Source organism: Myotis yumanensis, unplaced genomic scaffold, assembly GCF_028538775.1.
Source record: "Myotis yumanensis isolate MYYU_CA2020_CCGP unplaced genomic scaffold, mMyoYum1.0.hap1 SCAF_11, whole genome shotgun sequence".
Taxonomy (NCBI): domain Eukaryota; kingdom Metazoa; phylum Chordata; class Mammalia; order Chiroptera; family Vespertilionidae; genus Myotis; species Myotis yumanensis.
Window position 1 is genome coordinate 40,571,184 of NW_027223762.1, and position 21,409 is coordinate 40,592,592.

The 21,409-nt window shown below is 44.2% G+C and overlaps 1 protein-coding gene across 1 annotated transcript in view; it reads left to right on the forward strand.

Moving 5' to 3' along the window:
• Positions 1-21,409, forward strand: part of ANTXR1 (ANTXR cell adhesion molecule 1) — a 217,742-nt gene that overhangs the window by 139,207 nt on the left and 57,126 nt on the right. The window contains 3 exon segments of the mRNA XM_070429383.1: positions 12,711-12,752; positions 18,482-18,577; positions 19,841-20,008. Of these exon segments, the coding sequence (XP_070285484.1) occupies positions 12,711-12,752; positions 18,482-18,577; positions 19,841-20,008 (306 nt within the window).

Here is a 21,409-nt window from a genome sequence, read left to right on the forward strand (position 1 = left end):
GATATAATTGACATATAACATTGTATGAGTTGTACAACATAACATAATGATATATGTTATATTGCAAAATGATCACCACAGTGAGTTTAATTAACACCCATCACCTCAGTTACAAATTTATTTCCTTGTGTTGAAAACATTTAATGAGTTACTCTCAGCAACTGTCAAATAAACAATACAGTATATTAACTAAAGTCATCATGTTGTGCATTACACCCCAGAACTTATTTATAATGGAAGTTCATATCTTTTTATCACCTTCACCCAGTACCCACACCTTCCATCCTCCTGCCTCTGGCAACCACAAACCTGGTCTCTGTTCCTATGACTTCATTCTTTTTTTTTTAGATTCACTTATAAGTGAGATCATACAGTATTTGTATTTGTCTTTCTCTGCCTGACTTATTTCACTTAACATAATGCCCTCAGGGTCTATCCATGTTGTGGCAAATGGCTGGATTTCTTCTGTTTTTATGGCTAAGTAGTATGATATTGTTTATATATATATTACATATAGGCAATATAGATAATAGTGTTACATTGTTAATATATGATGTTATATATAAATCACATCTCCTTTATCCAGTCATCTGTTCAACACTTAGGTTGTTTTCCTGTCTTGGGTAATGCTGCAACTATCTCTTTAGGATAGTGATTTTATTTCTTTTGGATAAAAACCCAGAAGTGGAAATGCTGGGTCATATGGCAGTTCTATTTTTAATTTTTTGAGGAACCTCCTTACTGTTTTCCGTAGTGGCTGCACCGATTTACTACGTTCCCACCAACAGGGCACAAGGGTTCCCTTTCCTCCACATTCTCGCCAGCACGTTACCTCTTGTCTTTGCAATGAGGTGATATCTCATTATGGTTTTTATTTGCAGGGAAATGTCTCTAAATTCATGTCTTTCATTATTGGAAGCAATGTCATCCAAGGCCATATTATTTTGCAATATTCAAAATACTTTTCAATGAATGTATCTGGTTAAGTCCATGTTGCTTTGGAAGGCAGCCAGAATGTCTAATGTCTGATTTTGTAAATCCTGAAAGATTTCTTTCCAAGGAAAGATCCTGGAGATTAACTTTCCTGCTTATGATGTCTATAAAAACTGTCTTCACCCTTATTTCTGATGCTTGATGTGACCCCAAACCAAATTTATCACAAATTTATCATTCACTTCCTTGATGAGTAATGATGCTTTGAAGGGGACAAGATACAGTCGTGTGTTTTCTAGAAAGAGCATGCAGGGAAGAGGCCAAATATCGCCTCCCACCTTCACCCACCCCCTCAGCACAACGTTGGGACTAGCCGAAGGTGTCCTTGTAAATGATGGCCTGAAACCTTCCTCCTCACCCTCCCCGCCCTGCCCCAAGGGTGGGAAATGCCCCATGACCTGGCACCATAGCTCCCTCTTGAGGATGGGAACGAGCCAGAGAGCAGAAAGGGCCTACAAAATGTGAGGTTCAGGAGGCTCATCTTTGCTGAGCCCCTTCCTTCGGTTTCTGCAAAGTTCTCTCCAGGAGTGATATTCAAATTATTTAACAACTCCAGTTGCTAATTATTTAACAACCCCAACTCCAATCCCACCTGAACCAAATATTATCCTTTTAATTGCTGTATGATGAGACACGAAGGGCAGGGTTGTCCAAGAAGTCCCAGTGGGCAGTCAGAGTAGAAGGGCAGGTCCTCAGGTCCCTATTTACTAAACATAAAGAGCATTTTTACATGTAATGATCAGACCAGGCGTAGTGCTTACGGGCAGGCCTGCCCTCTGCCTCAGCATCCTCTGGCTTCCTCTGGCTCTGTCTGGAAGAAGAAATCTGATGGGTGAGAGCGACTGCTGCTATCCATTGCCTTTCCTAAAGGACCCCACTCCCACCTAGGTTCTTATCTTCCAACCAGATGGAACCTGGGATAACTTACTGCCTGCATAGAGGAGTATCATCTTTCATTAATGACCAAAGCAGAGAGAGAGAGAGAGAGAGAGAGAGAGAGAGAGAGAGAGAGAGAGAGAGAAAATGGCCAGATTCTGGTTCAAACCTTTTGGTGATTTCCACCTTGGCCCTTGGTGTCCTTGGATAAACCTTTGGCTTCTCAGATTCCTGCATTTATTCATTGGCACAAAAACACCCACATTGAAAGGGAGAGAGGCACTGGACTAGGCCCCCTGGGCTTATTTGCATTTTCAAAAAGGGAATTCAAGGGGCTCAATATTTTGCCTAAACAAATAAATAAATAAAGCCCTGCCTCAGTTCCACAAGGGGCCTTGCTGGACCCTCTAAGTCACGCCATGGCCACTCCATCTACTCGTAAGTTTGGTCCGATATGACTGAAATCTCTGAATTGAGCTTTAAAAAGAGGAAGACTGGGAAATCTGAATGAGATGAGAACCCTGAAAAAAGAGTTGGAATGTATTAGGAGAGTAAATGTATGAATGGCTTGAATGTATATGCACTGAGTGGCCAGATTATTATGACCACCTTGGGACATATATACATATAGTATACCTCTATATAGTATATACTATATATATACTAGATACTAGATACTAGATACTAGATACTAGATACTATATACCCCACGTTCAAAGGCTGTTAAATCGCGTTGTTTGCCCATGTCTTCAGAAAAAAATCACTTCTACTGTCGTGGTAAACAACCTGCTTCCCTATTTATAATGGTCTGGCCCTCTAGCAACTTCAGCATGAAATTATAGCTAATTTGCCTACAAACATCAGGTGGTCATAATAATCTGGCCACTCAGTGTATAGAGAAAAAATCAACAATGAATCAGTGATGTTAGAGCACTAAACTTTTCCAGAAAATTCAGGCAGCCCTGAGGGTGTAGACCATCCCAGCCAAGAGGCGATGCCCGCTGTGAGCCTGCAGCCCAGCTAGGCTGGTAGCTTTATGTGCACAACGAAGACCATCACATCTGCCTACATTTCAGCAGGTAGCCAGACACTGATAGATTCTGATAGACAGTGGGGACTGGCTCCTCCAAATAAAAAATCTGGGGATGGAATAAATGCTCTCATGAACACCCTCAACTTCCTAACTCCCACCTCACTTGCCCTGCCCACCCCTACACCTAGATCTAGCAATGGTATGTCTCTCCTCTTCGCTCCCAGGAGGCTGATCATATCTGAAGAGAACTGCCAACCAAGTATGCGGGTGAGGCCACTGCACACTCAGGAGGCCTTCAGCGTGCTTAGCAAATTTTATCTCATCTTTCTGGAGCCTCAGATTTCATCCTCACACTACCTCTCCCAAACACTTGCCACTGTCCCAGAGATCCCCGTCCTACCTCTGGCTCTTCTGTTCTCCATAGACAACCTGCTCCTCTGTCTCAGTGAAAAAGCAGAAGCTGTCCTGTGAGAAACCCTTCCACTTCGGGTAACCCGTACTCTGATGTCCTCCTCCAACACCCTCTCTCAGAAGCAGTTGCCCCTTCTCCCTCTCTTTCCACTGTGTTCTTCATTTTGTGTCCCCTCTCACTTCATCTCTGCCTCTGGTATCTTTCCTTGCCACGGTCTTCCTCCCCTCTGCCTACAAAAGTATGCCAGCCTCCTTCAACCTTCAAAATGGCTCAGACTTTTTTTCTCCTTCAAGCTACTTTCTCCCTTACTTTCATCTGCAAACTTCTTTGCAGGCACTCCACAATTCCTCCCATTCACTTCAACCTGCTGCCCCCTGACCTCCAACCCCTTGATTTCTCCAGTCTATCTCTTGCAAATGAATTCCCTGGGCAGTGACCTCTGTAACAGCTGTAGGCACTGCTGGCTCCTCTCTCCCCCAACACTACTAGACTACATACTTAAAAATGATGGAGATGATAAATTTTGTTATGTGTTTTTTCCACAAGTAAAAGGGGGGAGGGGGAGATCTTGCAGTAAAGCTGCAATTCTCTGCAATCCCACTAATAAATCACACTAAGTCAAATCAAATCATCACATTCCTGTTCAAATAATGGCAACTATTTTTATTCGGTTCGTTGGGACAGGATAATGTGCGTGCACTCACAAGTTCTCTCCATATAAACAGAGGTCTATTCTCTGTTTTGTTTGTAATGGCCTTGTGGGTCTCTTAGGAACAGTTAGTTTTTAAAGAATTTATGTAGAAGATCATGTTTAACTCACTATTGAATTTCAAGGATAGTTCAACATATAAGCCCATTGGACATCGCCAATGACAAATTGCAAAGGGCAAAAATGAATCAAGAAGTTGATGTGCCTTAAATGAAATAAAAATAGAGTCTTCAGGTAATGTTCTCCACATCTTTAAGCATAACATTTAATTTTCAGGGCCAGACAACCAAGCCTAGCATCACCTAGCATACTGACAGTTTGTTTAATAGCAACCTGACTCGTACAAGCAGCTCCTTAGCCTGGACCCGTCATGCTCCCTGGAGTCCTTTCCAGCCTCCACCCATTCCCACTTGGACACTCCTCACCCTGCAGCTGACAAGATCATTTCTCACTAACACACTGAGCTCTGCCATGGCCTGCCCTCACCTCTGGAGTTCCGCAGCCCACGCCCCACACACCCGTCTGTGCTCACGTTCACCTTGCCCTCATGGCTTCCCTCATTCCCATCCCTCTGGCCTCACAGCTTGCCTTATATCCTACCACCACATCCTCACACCTGCTGGTGAACTGGAAAGGTGTGAGCTATCATTAAAGACAAATGGGTTGCCAATACCGGTTTGGCTCAGTGGATAGAGCGTCGGCCTGCGGACTGAAAGGTCCCAGGTTTGATTCCGGTCAAGGGCATGTACCTGGGTTGCGGGCACATCCCCAGTAGGAGATGTGCAGGAGGCAGCTGATCGATGTTTCTCTCTCATCGATGTTACTAACTCTCTATCTCTCTCCCTTCCTCTCTGTAAAAAATCAATAAAATATATTTTTAAAAAAAAGACAAATGGGTGGAACCCATTGATCTAGCTGGCTTTGATCAATGGTTAGAGCGTCGACCCACAGACTGAAGGGTCTCAGATTCAATTCCTGGTCAAGGTCACATACCTCGGGTGCAGGCTCAATCTCCAGCCCAGGTCAGGGCATGTGTGGGAGGCAACCAACCAATGTGTCTCTCTCACATCGATGTTTCTCTCTCTTTCTCTCCCTTTGCTCCCTCCTTTTCACTCTCTCTTTTAAAAAAATCAATAGAAATATATACTGGGGTGAGGATTAAAAAGAATAATAATTAATTTAAAAGTAAAGATAAGTGGGTTCCCATGGAGATCTTCCTCTATCAATTCAAGGTAAATCCTTTGAACCTTAATTTCCTTAGGTGAAAAATTAGGAAATTGGGATCATATTGTCTCTAAGGTTACCTTATATTCATACCTTCTCTAAGTAAGTGTACTCTTTTCTTTCCAGACCAAGATTCCCTGGTCTGTAATTTTCAATCCTGGTTACACATCAAAACCACAAGGGGTTTAGACAATAAGTTTGAAAGAGACCATTAAACTCAATCTTCACTGTAGGACTTCTCAGAGCCTTTAGTAGGATAATTTGCATTGTGAATTTCTAAGCTTGTTTTTACCTTCGAACTCTTCCTTGGACTATCCCTACCCCCACCCATTGACATACAGACATCTGAAAGGACATTTGTATTCTGCCAAAAACTGTGTAGGAATCATAACCCTAGAGAATGTTAAAGCAACTGATTCCCGAGTTCTGAGGTGCAACATTTTCCCTGCCCTCCTCAAAGGCTGCGTCATTGCCAACAAGCTTGAACATCCAGTGAACAGCACCAACACATCCTGTTCCCTGTGTGCCCTGCTCAGCTCCCACAGGCACTGCCAGTGGCTGGCATCACCTTGCATTTAACCCAGGCGGATCAGACCCTCCTCCTCTGAGCCTCAGGGAATCTGAATTCATGGTTGTTGTTGTTTTTCACTGTCTCACTTAGAGTTTTACAGTGACTCTGACATACATATTATCTAATGGAGACTATGCATAGCTATTATTTTAAATTACTGTGCAAATCGCTTAGGCTTTATAAACAAATGAGGAAATTCCTGCCACTACTCTCACTTTATTTATTGGTGAATGTGGCCTTCTAAACAATCCCAGTCTTAAGAAAGATGAGATGAGAGGCCAAAAATTATTTAAAGTTTGAGTTCCAAATATATATATAAAAAAATGTAAGCTCATCTTTTGGAAAATTTCTTGTACTGTGTTCTAGATCAATACTTGGCATTAGCCTTTGATAAACTTATATAGTGTAAACCACTGCATTCAGGCAGCACGTGGCCAGCATTAATCCACTCTAAACAGCTGGGAGGTTTCTATTATATTTATACCATTCTTATAGTAGTAAGAGTCATTTGTCTGACATTAGCTCTCATCTCATACTTCATAGGCACTTTCCATATCCAGTCGCCTATTTTTCCTTGGTTTCTTGATTTTAATTAGAAGTGTATTTATTCTAAGGACTAGGAATCAGAATGGAAGTTTAGAATGTAAAAGTGTGAGAACAAGCATCCCCTTCTATCTGAGATAGTAAAGCCTTCTTTAGATGGCCTTTTAGATCTCGAATGGCCTTCCTTCTGTACACAGTTCTGTTCTGGGGGCTCCTCCTCCCACAGAACCTTTGAGGCCAGGGAGGCAGCAGAGGAGGTTGTGTTAAGAGCTTAGCTTAGAAGTCCCAGGATATGCAGTGTTTTCAATCAAAGGCTCCAAATATCTTTAGCAATCTAAATACACTTATTTGAGCTGACCTCTCTTAGCATGCAAGAGGTAACCATTTGTGAAAAATCAATTACTCTTAACTGGTGATACAGTGGACTGCATAACAAAACAAAACAAAAATGGAAAAAATATAGTAACCATTGTTTTAAATGCATAACCAGGCTCACAAGAAAATAGGGGACATTTCCAGGGCTAAAATAAAGACAGATCTGGAAATCTGATGGTTAACTGACCCTAAAGCAATGATGGCGAACCTTTTGAGCTCGGCGTGTCAGCATTTTAAAAAACCCTAACTTAACTCTGGTGCTGTGTCACATATAGAAATTTTTTGATATTTGCAACCATAGTAAAACAAAGACTTATATTTTTGATATTTATTTTATATATTTAAATGCCATTTAACAAAGAAAAATCAACCAAAATGAGTTCACGTGTCACCTCTGACACGCGTGTCATAGGTTCGCCATCACTGCCCTAAAGCAATAGCAGTCCTAGGAGAGATATTCTGATTTTAATTGCCCAGACATCTGGTCTAATAGCCTTACATAGATAAGCCCACAAAAGTTTGGGAGTTGGAATTGAGTCTTCTGCCTAAAATTGGGCCTTAAGTGAAAGAATAGGCTATGAGTTTGGTGTGTGTGTGTGTGTGTGTGTGTGTGTGTGTGTGTGTGTGTGTGTGTAGGAATTCAGAACCATAACCTCTCAGTTTTAAAGTTCAAATATGTACGTACTACTTGGAGCTCTGTAAATTACAAGCTGAGAAGGTCACAGTGTGGAAGTGTTTAGGAATCTGCAGAAGGAAACTTGAGTCCTCTCTGGCAGGTTGATCCTGCAACCCAGTCCTCAAAGGATTCGCATAGGTAAATGCGAACTACACATGAGCTCATAATCCAAAATTACCAAAAACACAAGAAGTATGATTACTCAGCCTCTTTGGGGTTTTACTAAACATGGAAAGTACAAAAGACCAGAAATCAGATGAGGAACGCAGGCCCAGCCAACTGTCTCTCCTTTCTTGTCTCCAAAGTTAACACTAGTTGTTAAGTAGCAGATGCACCAAAAGTTCTCTAGATATCATCATTTTTCCTATAAAATGATGGCTATTCCTAAAAATATCGCTGCATATGGAATTTCAGCCCCATGAAAATAACTGGACTAGTGGGGAGGATGGGGTTCAGAGCAGATCATTCAAAACTGTGCAATCTATTCAAATAAACTCAAAAAATCTCACAATTTGAAGCATCTTACATTTTTAATTAAAATAATGCTACAGTAAATGTAGCACTTTTCCTTGATTTTTAAAAAATAAAGACATAAACTCCTGGTGGATGAGGATGATGTAGCACTGCGGCTTTGAGTTACGGAGACAGGACGGAAGGAAGGGCATTCTTAGATCGAAGTGTCACGACAGAGGTGGACGGCTGTGACTCATTGTCTTGTTATTCCTCTGCATCGGCTTAAAATAGAAATCCAGCCTTTGTTGTTTTGCCAAGTTTCTCTTTTCATAACAAAAAAAAAAGCTATTTGTGTGGTTCCAAATAAGACCCAATGCCAGGAAAGTACTGTTCTGCTGTTGTCAGCAGTATAGCCTTTTCTTTAACCCGTGCTGCGTGCTTCTGATGCAGCATGTTGCCCTCACTCGTGACTTTAAATGCAACTCCTAGTGAGCCAGGGTGGCTATCACCTGGGAGGAGGAAGAGGGTAGACTGTGTTCTACATTCCATTGCCCAGGACTGTAGCAGCAGAGTTATAGCAAGAACGAGTCAAGTGGTCAGGATCAAATCCTACAAAGTAGGAGCTGAATTTGAATACTTCTGGAGAAAAAGAAACAAGTGTAATAAACTCACTATGTGCTTAATTTCACCTTCACATTTTATAAAATAAATTTTAAGAAAGAGCTTTATGGAGACCTAAACAGTTGAACCTGACTCGTAAAACCAGAATAAGTTCCCAGGTGTCAAGCAGGACCTGGGCATGGGTGATCTTTCTACTGTATTTATGCCAACCTAACGATATCTCCACATCTTCCATCATAACTATTTCCAGCAGCCAAACTAAGAGGTGTACATGAAAACTTAATTTTGTTTTGACTTAGAGTGGCCAGTAAGATTTCAATTCAGTAAGCTTCTATCTGGTCTTCTCTGGCTCTCTTTCCTTAACCCATATAACAGTCATTGTCAAATCTGATGCCATCCCACGTCTACCTAAACAAAGGTGGCTAAAACCAGGGCTAAAAGCACTGATAAGCGGGGAGAGGAGGCATATCTCCCAATGCACAGCAGAGACAGTTTCAAGAAATTCTCAGGAAGCAAAGAAACATTACTAGAATTCAGAAGTTCCATATCCCACCTCATTCTTCATACCCCCATTTACTTCACCAGTCCACCCACTAATGCCAGACGGACTCTAGGGCAGCTACTCCAAGGAGGCAAATGGTCACGTTCTGCCCATCCACAATACGTAAGCCAAAGACGGCAGTAAGTGGTGGGGTGGGGTGGGCCTTAAGAGGAGAAATATGAAAAATGTCCCGGATTCCTCCCCGCCCCCGCCCCCCGGCCCCTGCACTGCCATTTGGTTCTACCATGTTGTGTTTATAGATACGTTTGTTGAGGAATTTTCTTTTTACACATTTGATTAAGGATCCTTTCAAGCTTATCTATCTTTAAGTTGTTCCTTCTAATGAGAAAAGAGCTGAGGAGCCCACTCCCAACCAAGAGGAAGCTCCTAGAACCTTCTGAGAAGGGAGTGGGCCAAGTCGAGCCTACCCTTGGTAGTGCTCAGCGGAATCTAGTTTGCATTCTTGTTGGAAATACTTTCTAGTCATACTACTTGGAAGCAGAGAATGATGCAATTAATCTTTTAATTGCCATTGGAAGTGCTATAAAAAAAAAAAAACACCGGGTTACCTGAGACCCCATGAACAGGACCTTGCCTGTTCTGTGAGGTCGCAGACTTCCAGGGGAGGTGTACTTATTGGTGATTGGCTAAATGAATAGGTGTTAACGGGGGTATGTACAGGGGTGCGATAAAGCAGGAAGGGATGGCAAGCATTTAGGCAGAAGACAGATGCTGCAAGTGAGAATCAGCAGGGTGCGTGGAAGGAACAAGAAGGTGACCCGGAGGCTGAAGTGCAGGGGAGAGGGGAGAGGAGTCAGGTAGACTGGTGGTAGGGCCACATGATGCAGGCCTACGGGGGTGGGGCAGTTAGCATTTTATCCTGTGAGCCCTGGGCCACTGCACAGCAAGGAGGCAGCAGCACTGAATTCAAGAGCTGCCCACCTGCTCCTCCAGGCGATGTGCACTCTGGACGAGGAGGGTGGGGGTTAAGGTGGAGAAGGCTGATGTGTCCCTGTGCTTAGGTCACTTCTTTGGGTGGCCCATATGCTGGTCTTGGCAGGAGGGTTTGGCTCATTTGCAGACAGTCTATCCAGTTTCAAGTCTTGGAAAAATCATCTCATGACTTCAACTTAGCCTGTCTAGATCACACTTTGAAACACTCCCCTGCCATCCTATGGGCGAGCTGCTCTCTGAGCCCAGTGAAAGACTGGTGATGGCGTGGGCGAGGGAGAGAGGGGTTGGAAAGGGTGCTTTGAAGAATTAGGAAATTAAGAAGACTTCCTCCTCCTTCCTGCTGAATATAGTCAGACACCCTATCAATGAGACCAGATTGGAGGTGCCTAAATCCTGTTTGCCTGAACATGGTGGCATTTTTCCAGAAGCTCAGGTGCCCAGTTTATGGCATGTCAGAGTGAAATCTGGATTATAAATTAGTCCACCTTTGATTAATACTAAATTGAGTATTTTGGCACTGTCCTTTGGTTTCCCCTTGGGACATGGCTTGAATGGCTTGGTTGGAGTGGTGGGCCACTTGCTGCGGCCCTTCCCCGCTGATGGCATGTGCCCACACATATGTGGTGAAACATGCTGTTGCTGACCTCCTGTAGCCCCTGGCCACTGCCTGCACACCAGCCTCCTGTCACTCATTTATGAAGCTCTGGCCTCTAGGCTGCTCCATCTGGAAACGACCATACATAGCTTTTTAGTTCACACAGGGGTTAAGTGAAACCTTTGTTAAAGATGCAATAAAGACAAGACACAGAGATGGCAAGAAAGGAAAAGGAGAATAATAATAACAGTCTGCGCCACCAATTGAGCACCCACTGTATACCAGGTGTTTTACAAGTATGATTGCTCATCGTGACTCAATTCCTGCCAGGTTAATGTTTGACAGATGAGGACAGTGGAGCTCAGGGAGGTTCAAGGACTTGTCAAATCCTCAGTCAGAGAAGGGCAGGTCTGGGGTTGCTCGGACAACTGCACTGTGCTGCCGTGCAGGGAGGGAGGAAGCTGGTAGCCCTGTCAAGACAGAAGCTCAGCTGCTCTGCACCCAACCTCCAGATACCCACGGTCCTCCCCATGCACACTGCCACAGCACCCTGTCATCATCTGTCTGTCTTCCCAACTGCCCTGCCCCCTCTCACTCCCCTCCCTAACCCTGCCCAAAGAGGAGAGACACATTCTAGATGGCTGTCCCCAGCCTCCCACCCTCCCTCCCATTCCCAGGCATTTCCTGTTTTTAAATCTTCAGTGCCTCTGGGATGATGGGAAATCAGCTCTGGGCAGAAATGGCCCTCCCCAGAGATTTTCTTAGTTGAGTGGGTGAGCAAAATCATGGCTTCATGCTTTCCAGAGACCTTCAGCAGGCTTCCCACAATGGCCAGGAAGTGGAGGCAGATGAAATGATAGTTTGAAACCCCTGGAGACCTTAACCTCTGCTGTCCTTAATTAATTGGATGCTGTCCTTTTCAACGAGTGGAGTCTCAATCCCCAGGCTGGTGTTAATAGAGCCTCAAGCCAGTAGCCTGTCTCAACATAGAGAGATGACATGACAGATAGCGGTAGCCCGGATGATAACAGTGGGAATCAGAGCCCAAATGAGATCCCAGAATACTCGTTAAGTCAGAGGAGATGTGTGCGTAGTAGGCAAGAGCTTAATGCCTACTATGCAGTCTGCTTTGCAGCTAGGAGAGCTCTCCAACTGGATCAGGAACTGGTCCGGTGGGCAGTGCCCAAGCACCCATCCACAAGTGGTCCACACCAGCTCTGGCACTAAAACATCAAAAGACATATAACGAGCTTTGTGTTTACCTGAATTCTTTAAGGAAAAGGACTGCCTTGTATGTAGCTGGCCCAAAATTCTATTAATAAGCTTGAGATGAGAAGAAGGAGCTAACAAAGGATATAGTAGAGTCACCGTGATGATGACCAAACTGCCTTGTAAAAGACTAATGAACTGCAAGGGCTTTCCTTTTGTGAATGGAGTGTGCAAGTTGGGGACACGAGTAAGGAGAGGTCGCTTACTGCCACCCAGCTGTCCTCCTTCCCTGTCCTTCTCCCATGTGTCACTCATCCTCTCATTGGATGGAAGGGGCCCCCAATTGCTGCCTGCCCTGAGTGTCCACATGTCTCTCTTCAGCCCCAATGACAGGGCAACTGCAAAATACAATCTTATAATGTTGCTATGTAAACCTTTGTACCCCTTTAAGTTCAGGGCCCTGAAAAAATCCATGGCTACCCTTTCTTTGCTGCCCACTGTTGGGAATCGATCTGCCTGACTTTCACACCCTACACCCTCCCTAGATGGGTACTCCTTAGGACCAGTGACAGTTAACAGAACTACCAACAGCTTGTATGGTCCGTACCTGACTCCTCTCTGCAGCACCATCTTAACCTCTGTCGTGTACAATTGTTTGTTAAATATGTAGCTGTTTGAATGGACGGGTAAATGATTTCATGCATGAATGACTGGATGGATTAATGAGTGAATAAATTAGCTCCCTGGGATAAGAGATGAAACTGTTATCTAGGAAACATTTTTTCCTTTACACAAAACTACACCAAAACACCATTATGAATAGAACCCTCAGCCACACTACCCAGACACCTCTTGAGAGCAGGCCTCTTGAAGAGCAGGTGGCTGGAGATTTCCACTGACTTGTTCTTTATTTTTTTCTTTTCAGATTATCAAGGAGATGCCTCCACCTCCTGCTGAGGAAAGTGAGGTGAGTGACCAGAGCCGGGTGTAGCCAGCGGGGCAGGGTGTGGGTGTGGGGTGGAGAGCTGAGTGGACTGGGCTGAGACTCGGGCCCCTGCAAAGCAGAGCTAAGTCAGGCCCAGGCTCCCAGTGCATGTGAAGCAGCAGGCAGGGAGGTCTTTGGCTCTTTCCCAACCAAAGACGAACAGGAATGAACTAAACTGGCAGTCACAGACAGAGGCTTGGGAAGGTTTCTCCTTGCACAGATAAAATTTGAGATGCAAACAGAAACGTTTTTATCAATACAATTATTTTTCCTCTAAAAGAGACACTTTAGGGATCTCTTCTCACTGCAGAGACTTATGCTTTATGTGTGCAGATGAGGGAAAATCAGTGATTCTAGGAACCGCCTGTTCTTTAATTTAAAACAATGTTACCTAAAGATTTGCCAGGAAGTAATGAAAATATTTTGGAAGGGGATATGCTAATATCCTGGCCATACTCTCAAATCCTCATCATTTGAAAGAAGGAAAATATCTTAGGCTCCACCATAAGTTGGCCAGGAGCAGTTTGCCTGGGGTAGAATAGAGTGGAGGCATTGAAGGCTGATGGTGAGAAGGAGCATATTGGGGGAGAGGGGGTAAGAGTGCCCGGCCAGTGGCTTTCCTGGTCCTCTGATCACTTCCGGGAGAGCTGGCCACCCTGGATGCAATGCTCACCAATTTATAAACCAGGGTACAGGTCTGAAAACCCAATGGGACCAAAGGCTATAATGATGAGGTTTCTAGTTCATGGTCCTTAATCCCTAAGGTCTGTTGTGTGCAAACCGTGCACCACCCCCTCACCATTCCTCCTCCCAATGTCTTTGTCAAGTTTCCTACATACAGAAAGAATCATGATTGCATTTAAAATTCCATGTGGCTCTTATATCCTGAACCATATGCATGTAAGCCAAGGGATTTAATAGCTGCCATCAATTAAAGCACATCTTGTTGGAATGCTAACTTCCTGCCCAGAAATCAGGGGAGGAAATTACATTGCCGTGCAAAGAGGAGGGAGGGGAAAAATAACACCCTCTTTACATCCACAAAAGCTTTTTCCTAATCCTTCAAGAGAAAGCACGGTGGTTAGTTCCCGCAAGTTCCAGTTTGGCAGTGCTTCTGCTGTGCGCAGCTGTCTCTTGTACTTCCAAAGAAAAATAGGTCACGACACTCTCTTGATGAGGTTGGTCTGTTTGCCCTGTTCCCTCCCCTCATTATTTTCAATTAGAGGAGTCGTTGCCCTTTCCTCTGGTGCTGGCTCTACAGTTGTCTTTGGAAGGTGATGTGGCAGCTACTGTGGCCAAAATATGCCAGGAGACTTAGGTGTAAGACTGTGGAGTATGGCTTACCCCAGACTCCATCATCTAGCATAGGACTGCACACACAGAACAGTTTGATAAGTATGTGTAGAATGAACTACCATTTTGGAGGGGGAGTGGGGCTCGAACCCGAAAAATACCAAGAAAGAATAGCTGCAAGCAAGAGAAGTAATTGAGTTTTTTCAGTTTCATCTAATATTCTTAGACAAGTCTCACCTGAAGAAGGCAGACCTGGTTTCTGACACAGAAAGACAACCTCGGGATGCCTGAGGTTTAAAGGGCTGTGCCGGACCTAAGTGAGTTTCCGTGCTGGCGAGCGGGCTGCAGGCGGTGCTGATGACCTTAGCTTGCATCTTGGCCATGAGAGTCCCTTGGCCCTGGGCGTTAAGCAGCCCTAATCTCCCACCTAATGTGTTTTGGCAGAAAAAATAATAATAATAAAGAAATCCCACAAAAAGAGAGAATATAACTTAGCCCGCACAGAGTATTTTACACAATGCCCTGAAAATCATAGTCAGAACCCAGACAACCTTCTCCACTCCAGCTCCCTGGGTTCAAATCCCACCAGCCCTTCAGGCACAGCTCATGTGCTACTATGTCTGAAACCACACTTTAATTCCTCCTGTCACAATTCATTTCTCATTTCTCCCTTTTCTGCATTGCCAGGGTGTTTCATTGACTCTTCCCTCTGCATCAATGTTTAAGATCATTAGCTAGTTAAAGACCAAGATCTATATCTAGTTAATCCTTGATTTATCCCCAGAGAGCTTAGCCTGTTGTCTAACACTCAATTATTAGCTATATGAAGTCACTCTCTGCCATCCATATATCAGCAAGTCAAGGATCTGTTATCTCAACTTTCATCAGGTCTACTAGCATCGTATCCCAAGAGACAAATATCTATTTAAATAATGAACTTTAAGAATGAACACAACTTTATAATGCGCTCCACAGTGATTCTCTTTAATGAGGAACACCAGTATGCACAACATAAAAAGCCATGACTTTTTGAGATTCCATGCAACCAACAGTGATACTTCTGTATAAAGAGGGGGTCCAAGAAAAATTAATTGAAATGTCAAGATCTCAGCAAAAGCAAGGAAACTCCATTTTAACAACTGAGAGGGGCATTTCTTCTCTAATTGGCAGCAGAGTGAGGTTTCCTCACTGAGTTTCTAGTTATTCCCAATAATTGACAGTTTATGGGAGAAACCAATAATAGAGCACTTCAGCTGCTGGTTTCGTTCTAAGTCGTATCATGGATTTTCTGACTCTGTGAGAGGGAGAGGGATGTGTATTGAAGGCATTGACACTGGACGGGCATCCAGTTAACAATAAGCACCTGCCTTTGAATGATGAACTTATTTTTAGGTTTGTTATTACGCTTACTGATCCCAACAATTTCTCCGAGGCAAGAATTTTTTAGATGTAAATAACTAAGTGATGGGAAAATTATACAAGTTGTCTAGGACCAACCAGCAGTCCTGGGGTCCCTCACAGCTATGTCTACACAGACAGCCAGAGTAGCCTCCCCTTCTGGAGGAGTGAAGGGCTAATCTACCACCAGTGGACATCAACTGCACAGCGATACACATTCACACACGCACACACATGTGTACATGCCAAACAGGAGTACTAGAACAGGCCCAGAATTCAGTATTCAATATTTCAGTAGTTAAAAAAAAAAAAAAAAAAAAAACACGTTACTTCTAAAAAAATGAATACACTATTCTTTATTGAAGAATACAAGAAAATCTTTGCATCATCCTTAGTCATGGTGTGTATGTGAAGGGTATGTTGGTGCCATGACATGTTCTACAGCTCAGAACAAGGAAATCTTAGGTCATTTGGAATTTTTTTATTTGCAAACAAAGGGGTTGCTGGATTTTTCAGTTCACTCCTAGGAATTCATCTCCAAGACTGACATCGAGGATGACTTCTCTGGCTTATCCCCAAAGACTTCAGATGACATAAGCAGCCAGTTCTACTTTAGGTTCAGCCCTTCAGAGCCTCCTGGGCCTGGGAGTTTCTGGGGCCTTTGCCCTTTACTTACTTCATATCATCACCTTCACAAAACTTACTCCTCTATAAATGTGAACAATCGTGTTGACAGCTGTATCCTCCTTATTTTTCTCAAAATATCACACTGCACTGGCTAAGGAGGCTCAGCCACAGTGGCCAGATGAGTGAAAGATGCAATGGACAAATAGAGGTTCTTATTTGGAACTATCAGGGCTTATCACAAGGATTTAAGATGGGTTATGGTTCATCGAAATGTAAATGGATTCAAAGGCTGATTTAAAACTATTTCCTTGGGCTCGATTCTGTTTCTGTTCCATTTTCCTTTCCATAGATAGTTCCCTCTCGCACCTGCAGTGAATCGGGGTTTGAGAGCCTATTTGGGTCAAGCTGGCCACCTAGATATCAGAGAAGCAGGAATGTTAAAGAACTTGTAGCTTGAGTCTAAGAGGGCCACCATCGATATGCACAACTCCAGGGGGAGCTGTGCACCTCAAGACTGTGGTGTTATCCAGGGCATGGAGCCGTACAAAAGCCTGACATGTTTGGAAAGACAGAAAAGTTCAGTGTCTGAGGGCAGCACGGGACTAAGCCAATTTGGGGCTAACCCAATGTGTGCATCTGACCTCAGAGTCTACAGCTATTCCTTTCTAGAGCAGGACTGTGACCGAGGACATGCCCAGGTCTGCCTGAGGACAAGCAGGTCAGATGGTCCTCTACAATCTGAGAAATGTGACCCGAGCATCAGCCAACTAGATGTCTGGGGCCGCCACATCCTTTAAGATTTAAACATAACTTCCCCTGATGGGAAACCAGCACTCCCCAAGCTCTGTGGTTTCTCCAGGCACCACTAACTCCTACTTCATGCCTCTCCTCTGATAACTCCCCTTCTTCGTTTGCTGGACACCTCCTAACAAACTTGATTTCCACACTCCCCCAAAGGCACTGCTGGCACAAGGCCATCTGCATAGGGACTTTTGGTGAAGGATTAAAAGTATGTGGTTGCAGCACAGTGCAACGGATGAATAACTCCTGACCGAATATTAAGCAACCTCTTCTGTAGCATCACTGTCATTCCAGCTGATGAGGGTCTCAGCCATCACCTCAGGTGGGTACTGGTAGCTCAGTTCCACTCTTTCCTGCTCATCTTCTGTCGACTGCCCACCAACCCCTGATTCCTACTGCTTTGCTCAGACAAAGCAAATCAGCTTATCCATCTGCCATCCAATAATCATAGAGTATTTCTACATTGGCTGTTTCCCCTCCCTGCTACATCCTTGAAGAGCAGTGTGAGGGCAACTTGCCAAGAGCCCTTGTACTTCATTAGATGTGAGGGTCACCCCGGGTGCTGCCGGTTTTCTTAGTGGAATTGCTGGGCACTGTGATTTTAATCCACCAACTTTTGGCCAAAGACACATCAAAGATTCCCTTCTCATCTGAAGATTGCAAAACCCTCCGGTCTCTAGAATGTATAAACAGAGCCATGGTAACTGCAGGGAAATTTCAACTCTCTCATTGGTCAAAGCTTGGGCCTTTGTGTTGTCTTCTGCTGTTGTTTGACTTTGGCAGGCAAGCTCGGGTCAGGGGATTAAACGGCAGGCTTAGTGGATCAGGAGCACGTGGAGCTGATTTAAGTGTTGGCATTTCCTGTTGTGGAAACACCGGTCCCTGCACATGCGCAGGAGGCTGACCCCGCCTCCTCACTCAGGCACAGCCCAGAAATAGAGGCGACAGCAAGTCCTCTAGGCAAGGAAGGAAGAGATGAGAGTGAGGGCAGCTGGGTGTGCAAGTGTGGGGGAAAGATCCTGGGACAAGGCATCAGGAAACCTGACTGGAACTTGAGTTCCATTGATGTCTTCATATCTCTGAATCCGACTGTACTCTTCTGGGCGATGGAAAGGCTCAATTAGGTGACCTCTCCTGGTTGTCCCCCTGTCATTTAAAAACTCAGGAGACTCATCAAGCCATTTCCGTTTCCTATTGAGTAAAGCAGCTTTATTATTGGAGTTTCTTGTGTTCTTGGTGCTGCTATGTTCAGTTTTGGATGATATCATTTTAGGTTCTCCTTTGGAAAATGGCACTAGGCCAGGGAAGCCCTATTTCATAGATGACACACAGACACACACATATCCGCCTCCAGCTGTAAAGTTTAACCATATATGTAAGATGTCTAAGGTTCCTGGTTTGACATCACAAGCCTTCTGAAACTATATCATGGGGGGGGGGGGGGGGAAATACTGTGAATTACTTTGTTATTGGAGGTTTCTGTTTTTATTTTATCATCTCACCCAGACAGTCTCCTTTTGTCCATGTTGCCACCGTGGACACATACCAACAGCGTGTGCTCTGCTTCCTTCATGTCCACACTCTCTCTGCAGGAGGAAGATGATGATGGTCTGCCTAAGAAAAAGTGGCCTACGGTGGATGCCTCTTATTATGGTGGGCGAGGAGTTGGAGGCATTAAAAGGATGGAGGTAAGAGAACAGCTTAATGTACAGTAGTCCCTTCCCCCCTTATCTGTGATTTCGCTTTCCACAATTTCAGTTGCCTGCAGTCAACCATGGTCCAAAAATTCCTGAAATAAACGGTTCTTAAATTTTAAGTTACACGCCATTCTGAGTAGCATGATGAAATCTCGAACCGTCCTGCTCCATCCCTCCTAGGACGTGAATCACCCCTTTATCCCATGTATCCACACTGTAGATGCTCCTCGTCCCCGGTTAGTCCATCAGTAGCCCTCTTAGTTATCAGACCATCTGGCGAGGCATTGCAGTCCTGGTGTTCAGGTAACCGGTTTTACTTCATAGTGGCCCCAAAGCCCAAGAGCAGTGATGCTGGCAGGTTGCACATGCTGAAGAGAAGCCATAAAATGTTACCTTTGAGTAAAACGGTGAAAATTCTCGACTTCCCAAGAAAGAAAAAAAAAATCATATGCGGAGGTTGCTAAGATCTAGAATGAGAACAAATCTCAATCCATGAAATTTGTGAAGAAGGAAAAAGAAATTCATGCTAGTTTCCTGAGAAAGATAACTTTTATAACGGTATGTTGTTATATTGTTGTATTTTATTAGTGGTTATCATTGTTAATCCCTTACTGTGCCTAATTTCTAAATTAAACTCCAGCATAGGTATGTGTGTATAGGAAAGTCGGTAGTATATATAGGGTTCAGTACTATTCATAGTTCCAGGCATCCACTTGGAACGCATCCCCCAGGGATAAGGGAGGACTGCTGTGCTCATATCTATGTGCTGACTACTCACTGATGGAAAACCCAAGCAAACTGATGGAAACTCATACTTGGGATCTGGTAGGGACGTAAATTGTGAGGCATTAGATGGAGAAATGGAAGGCACAGCCTTTTAACTGTGCCCCCCATATCTTGTCCACCATGAGTTGAAGCAGTTCGCTCATCTGCTCAAACCCCCAGTGGTTTCTTCTCTCTCTGGAATAAAATCCAAGTCCGTGCCTGCGCCTGCAAAGCCTTTGCACCTGCTGTCCCCACGGCCCGGACAGTTCCACCCCTAAATATCCATTCACGTGGTTTGCTCTCTCCGCTCCTTCAGCCCTCGCCCTTCCCTTTCTCACACCTCCCCGTTCCCTGGCCCTCAAAGCCCAAAGGAATTGAGGAGGGGGGAGCACCTGCGCTGCCTATCACGTATGTATTTGTGATCCCCATTCTCTGGGGGCATCATATTTTATTTTGTCATTTTGGTTTTTTGCATGTTATTTAATTTAGGTCCGTTGGGGAGAAAAGGGCTCCACAGAAGAAGGTGCTAAGTTGGAAAAGGCAAAGAATGCGAGAGTCAAAATGCCAGAGCAGGAGTACGAGTTCCCTGAGCCTCGAAATCTCAACAACAACATGCGGCGGCCCTCCTCCCCCCCGAAGTGGTACTCTCCCATCAAGGTGGGTCTCTTTCTACTTACAAATCCATCCTCACTCCTGATAAAGCACTTTTAGTAAGAATCAGACTCTTTGACATGATGAAATGTCAAACCAAATTCCAGATTATCACAATGGAACAAATTTCTCAACTCGTGAACTTAAACTTGCAGGTATTTACTTTTTCTCAATTTCTGCATTATCAAGGCTGAGAACTAGGCTTTTTTAAACCATCATAGCAAAGTAGCGGAATGAAGGTGGACTTGGATATTAACCCCAGAGGATCTTTATAAATTGTATAACATCTCATTTCATCGGTAAGCAATTCCTCTTGCCGTAACATAAGCCCGTTCCACTCTTGCCACGCTGGTGGATTGAGTTGGCCATCAATCTAGGACTCACTCTCTCTGGCTTCGAGCAAAACCCCGTTTTTCTCTACCATCTCTCTTCCCCCCACAGCTTCAAATCTTAAAATCTCTCTGGCTTATTAGGAACTTTAAACTATAGGAGGCAGTTCATGCTTCCTGAAGGCCTCTTTTCTCTTGCTCTGGGGTACAAATGTCTTGGAATATACATGATTCATTCAATACCCTTGCTCTTCAGGCTTGCCCATTAACATTTGCGCTCTGCCAATTGTCAAAGAGCGTGAGAAAATCATAGCTGAAAAGACTCTGAGTGAGTCTGTCCCCATTTCTTCATTTCATAAAACTCCTTCAGAAAACTGAGGTAAGTAAAGTCCTCACTCGACCCAGGTCTGGAGCCCAAGACCCCCAACTCAGGTCTACAGCCTCTACTTCTGTGCTCCAAACAGAACTGGACCAACTCCAAGGCCTCAAGTGAAAGATTCAGTAAAAGAGCCTGCTCTCTTCACAACACACACACACACACACACACACACACACACACACGCAAACACACACAAACGCATAGCCTTACCCCTCTCCCAATGACAGTAAAAATAACATTCATCATTCTCTGAGTTATTTGCTCAGAATATCCCATCTCCTATGAAATCAAAGGAACAACCATTTTAAACAGCAAGTGACACTTTATTGGTACTTGTCTTCTCCCAGCCGAGCCAGCTTATGCCCACACTAATTGCAAGGTATTTACATTTTGGCTCGCCTGTGTTTAAAGCAGTGAGATTCTCTTTTGAGATAAAACCCCTGGGGCAGTGGGTTGAACTTTAGAAAGCTGTGGGCGAAATGTAGCTGCTTGACTAACAGCTGTTGGCTTGTAGTTGTTTTCTAATGTGGAACCCGCAGTGGCGTGCATGCGTGCACAGACAGGAAGGAGCCGCAGAGGATCTCAGAGATGAAGACGAAGGGGGTTTTTCTTTGATGTCGTTTGCAGCCATCTATACCTTCTGAGTAACACAACATATTTGGTTACAGCCAGGTTTTTATTTCTGTATTCTTAGACATT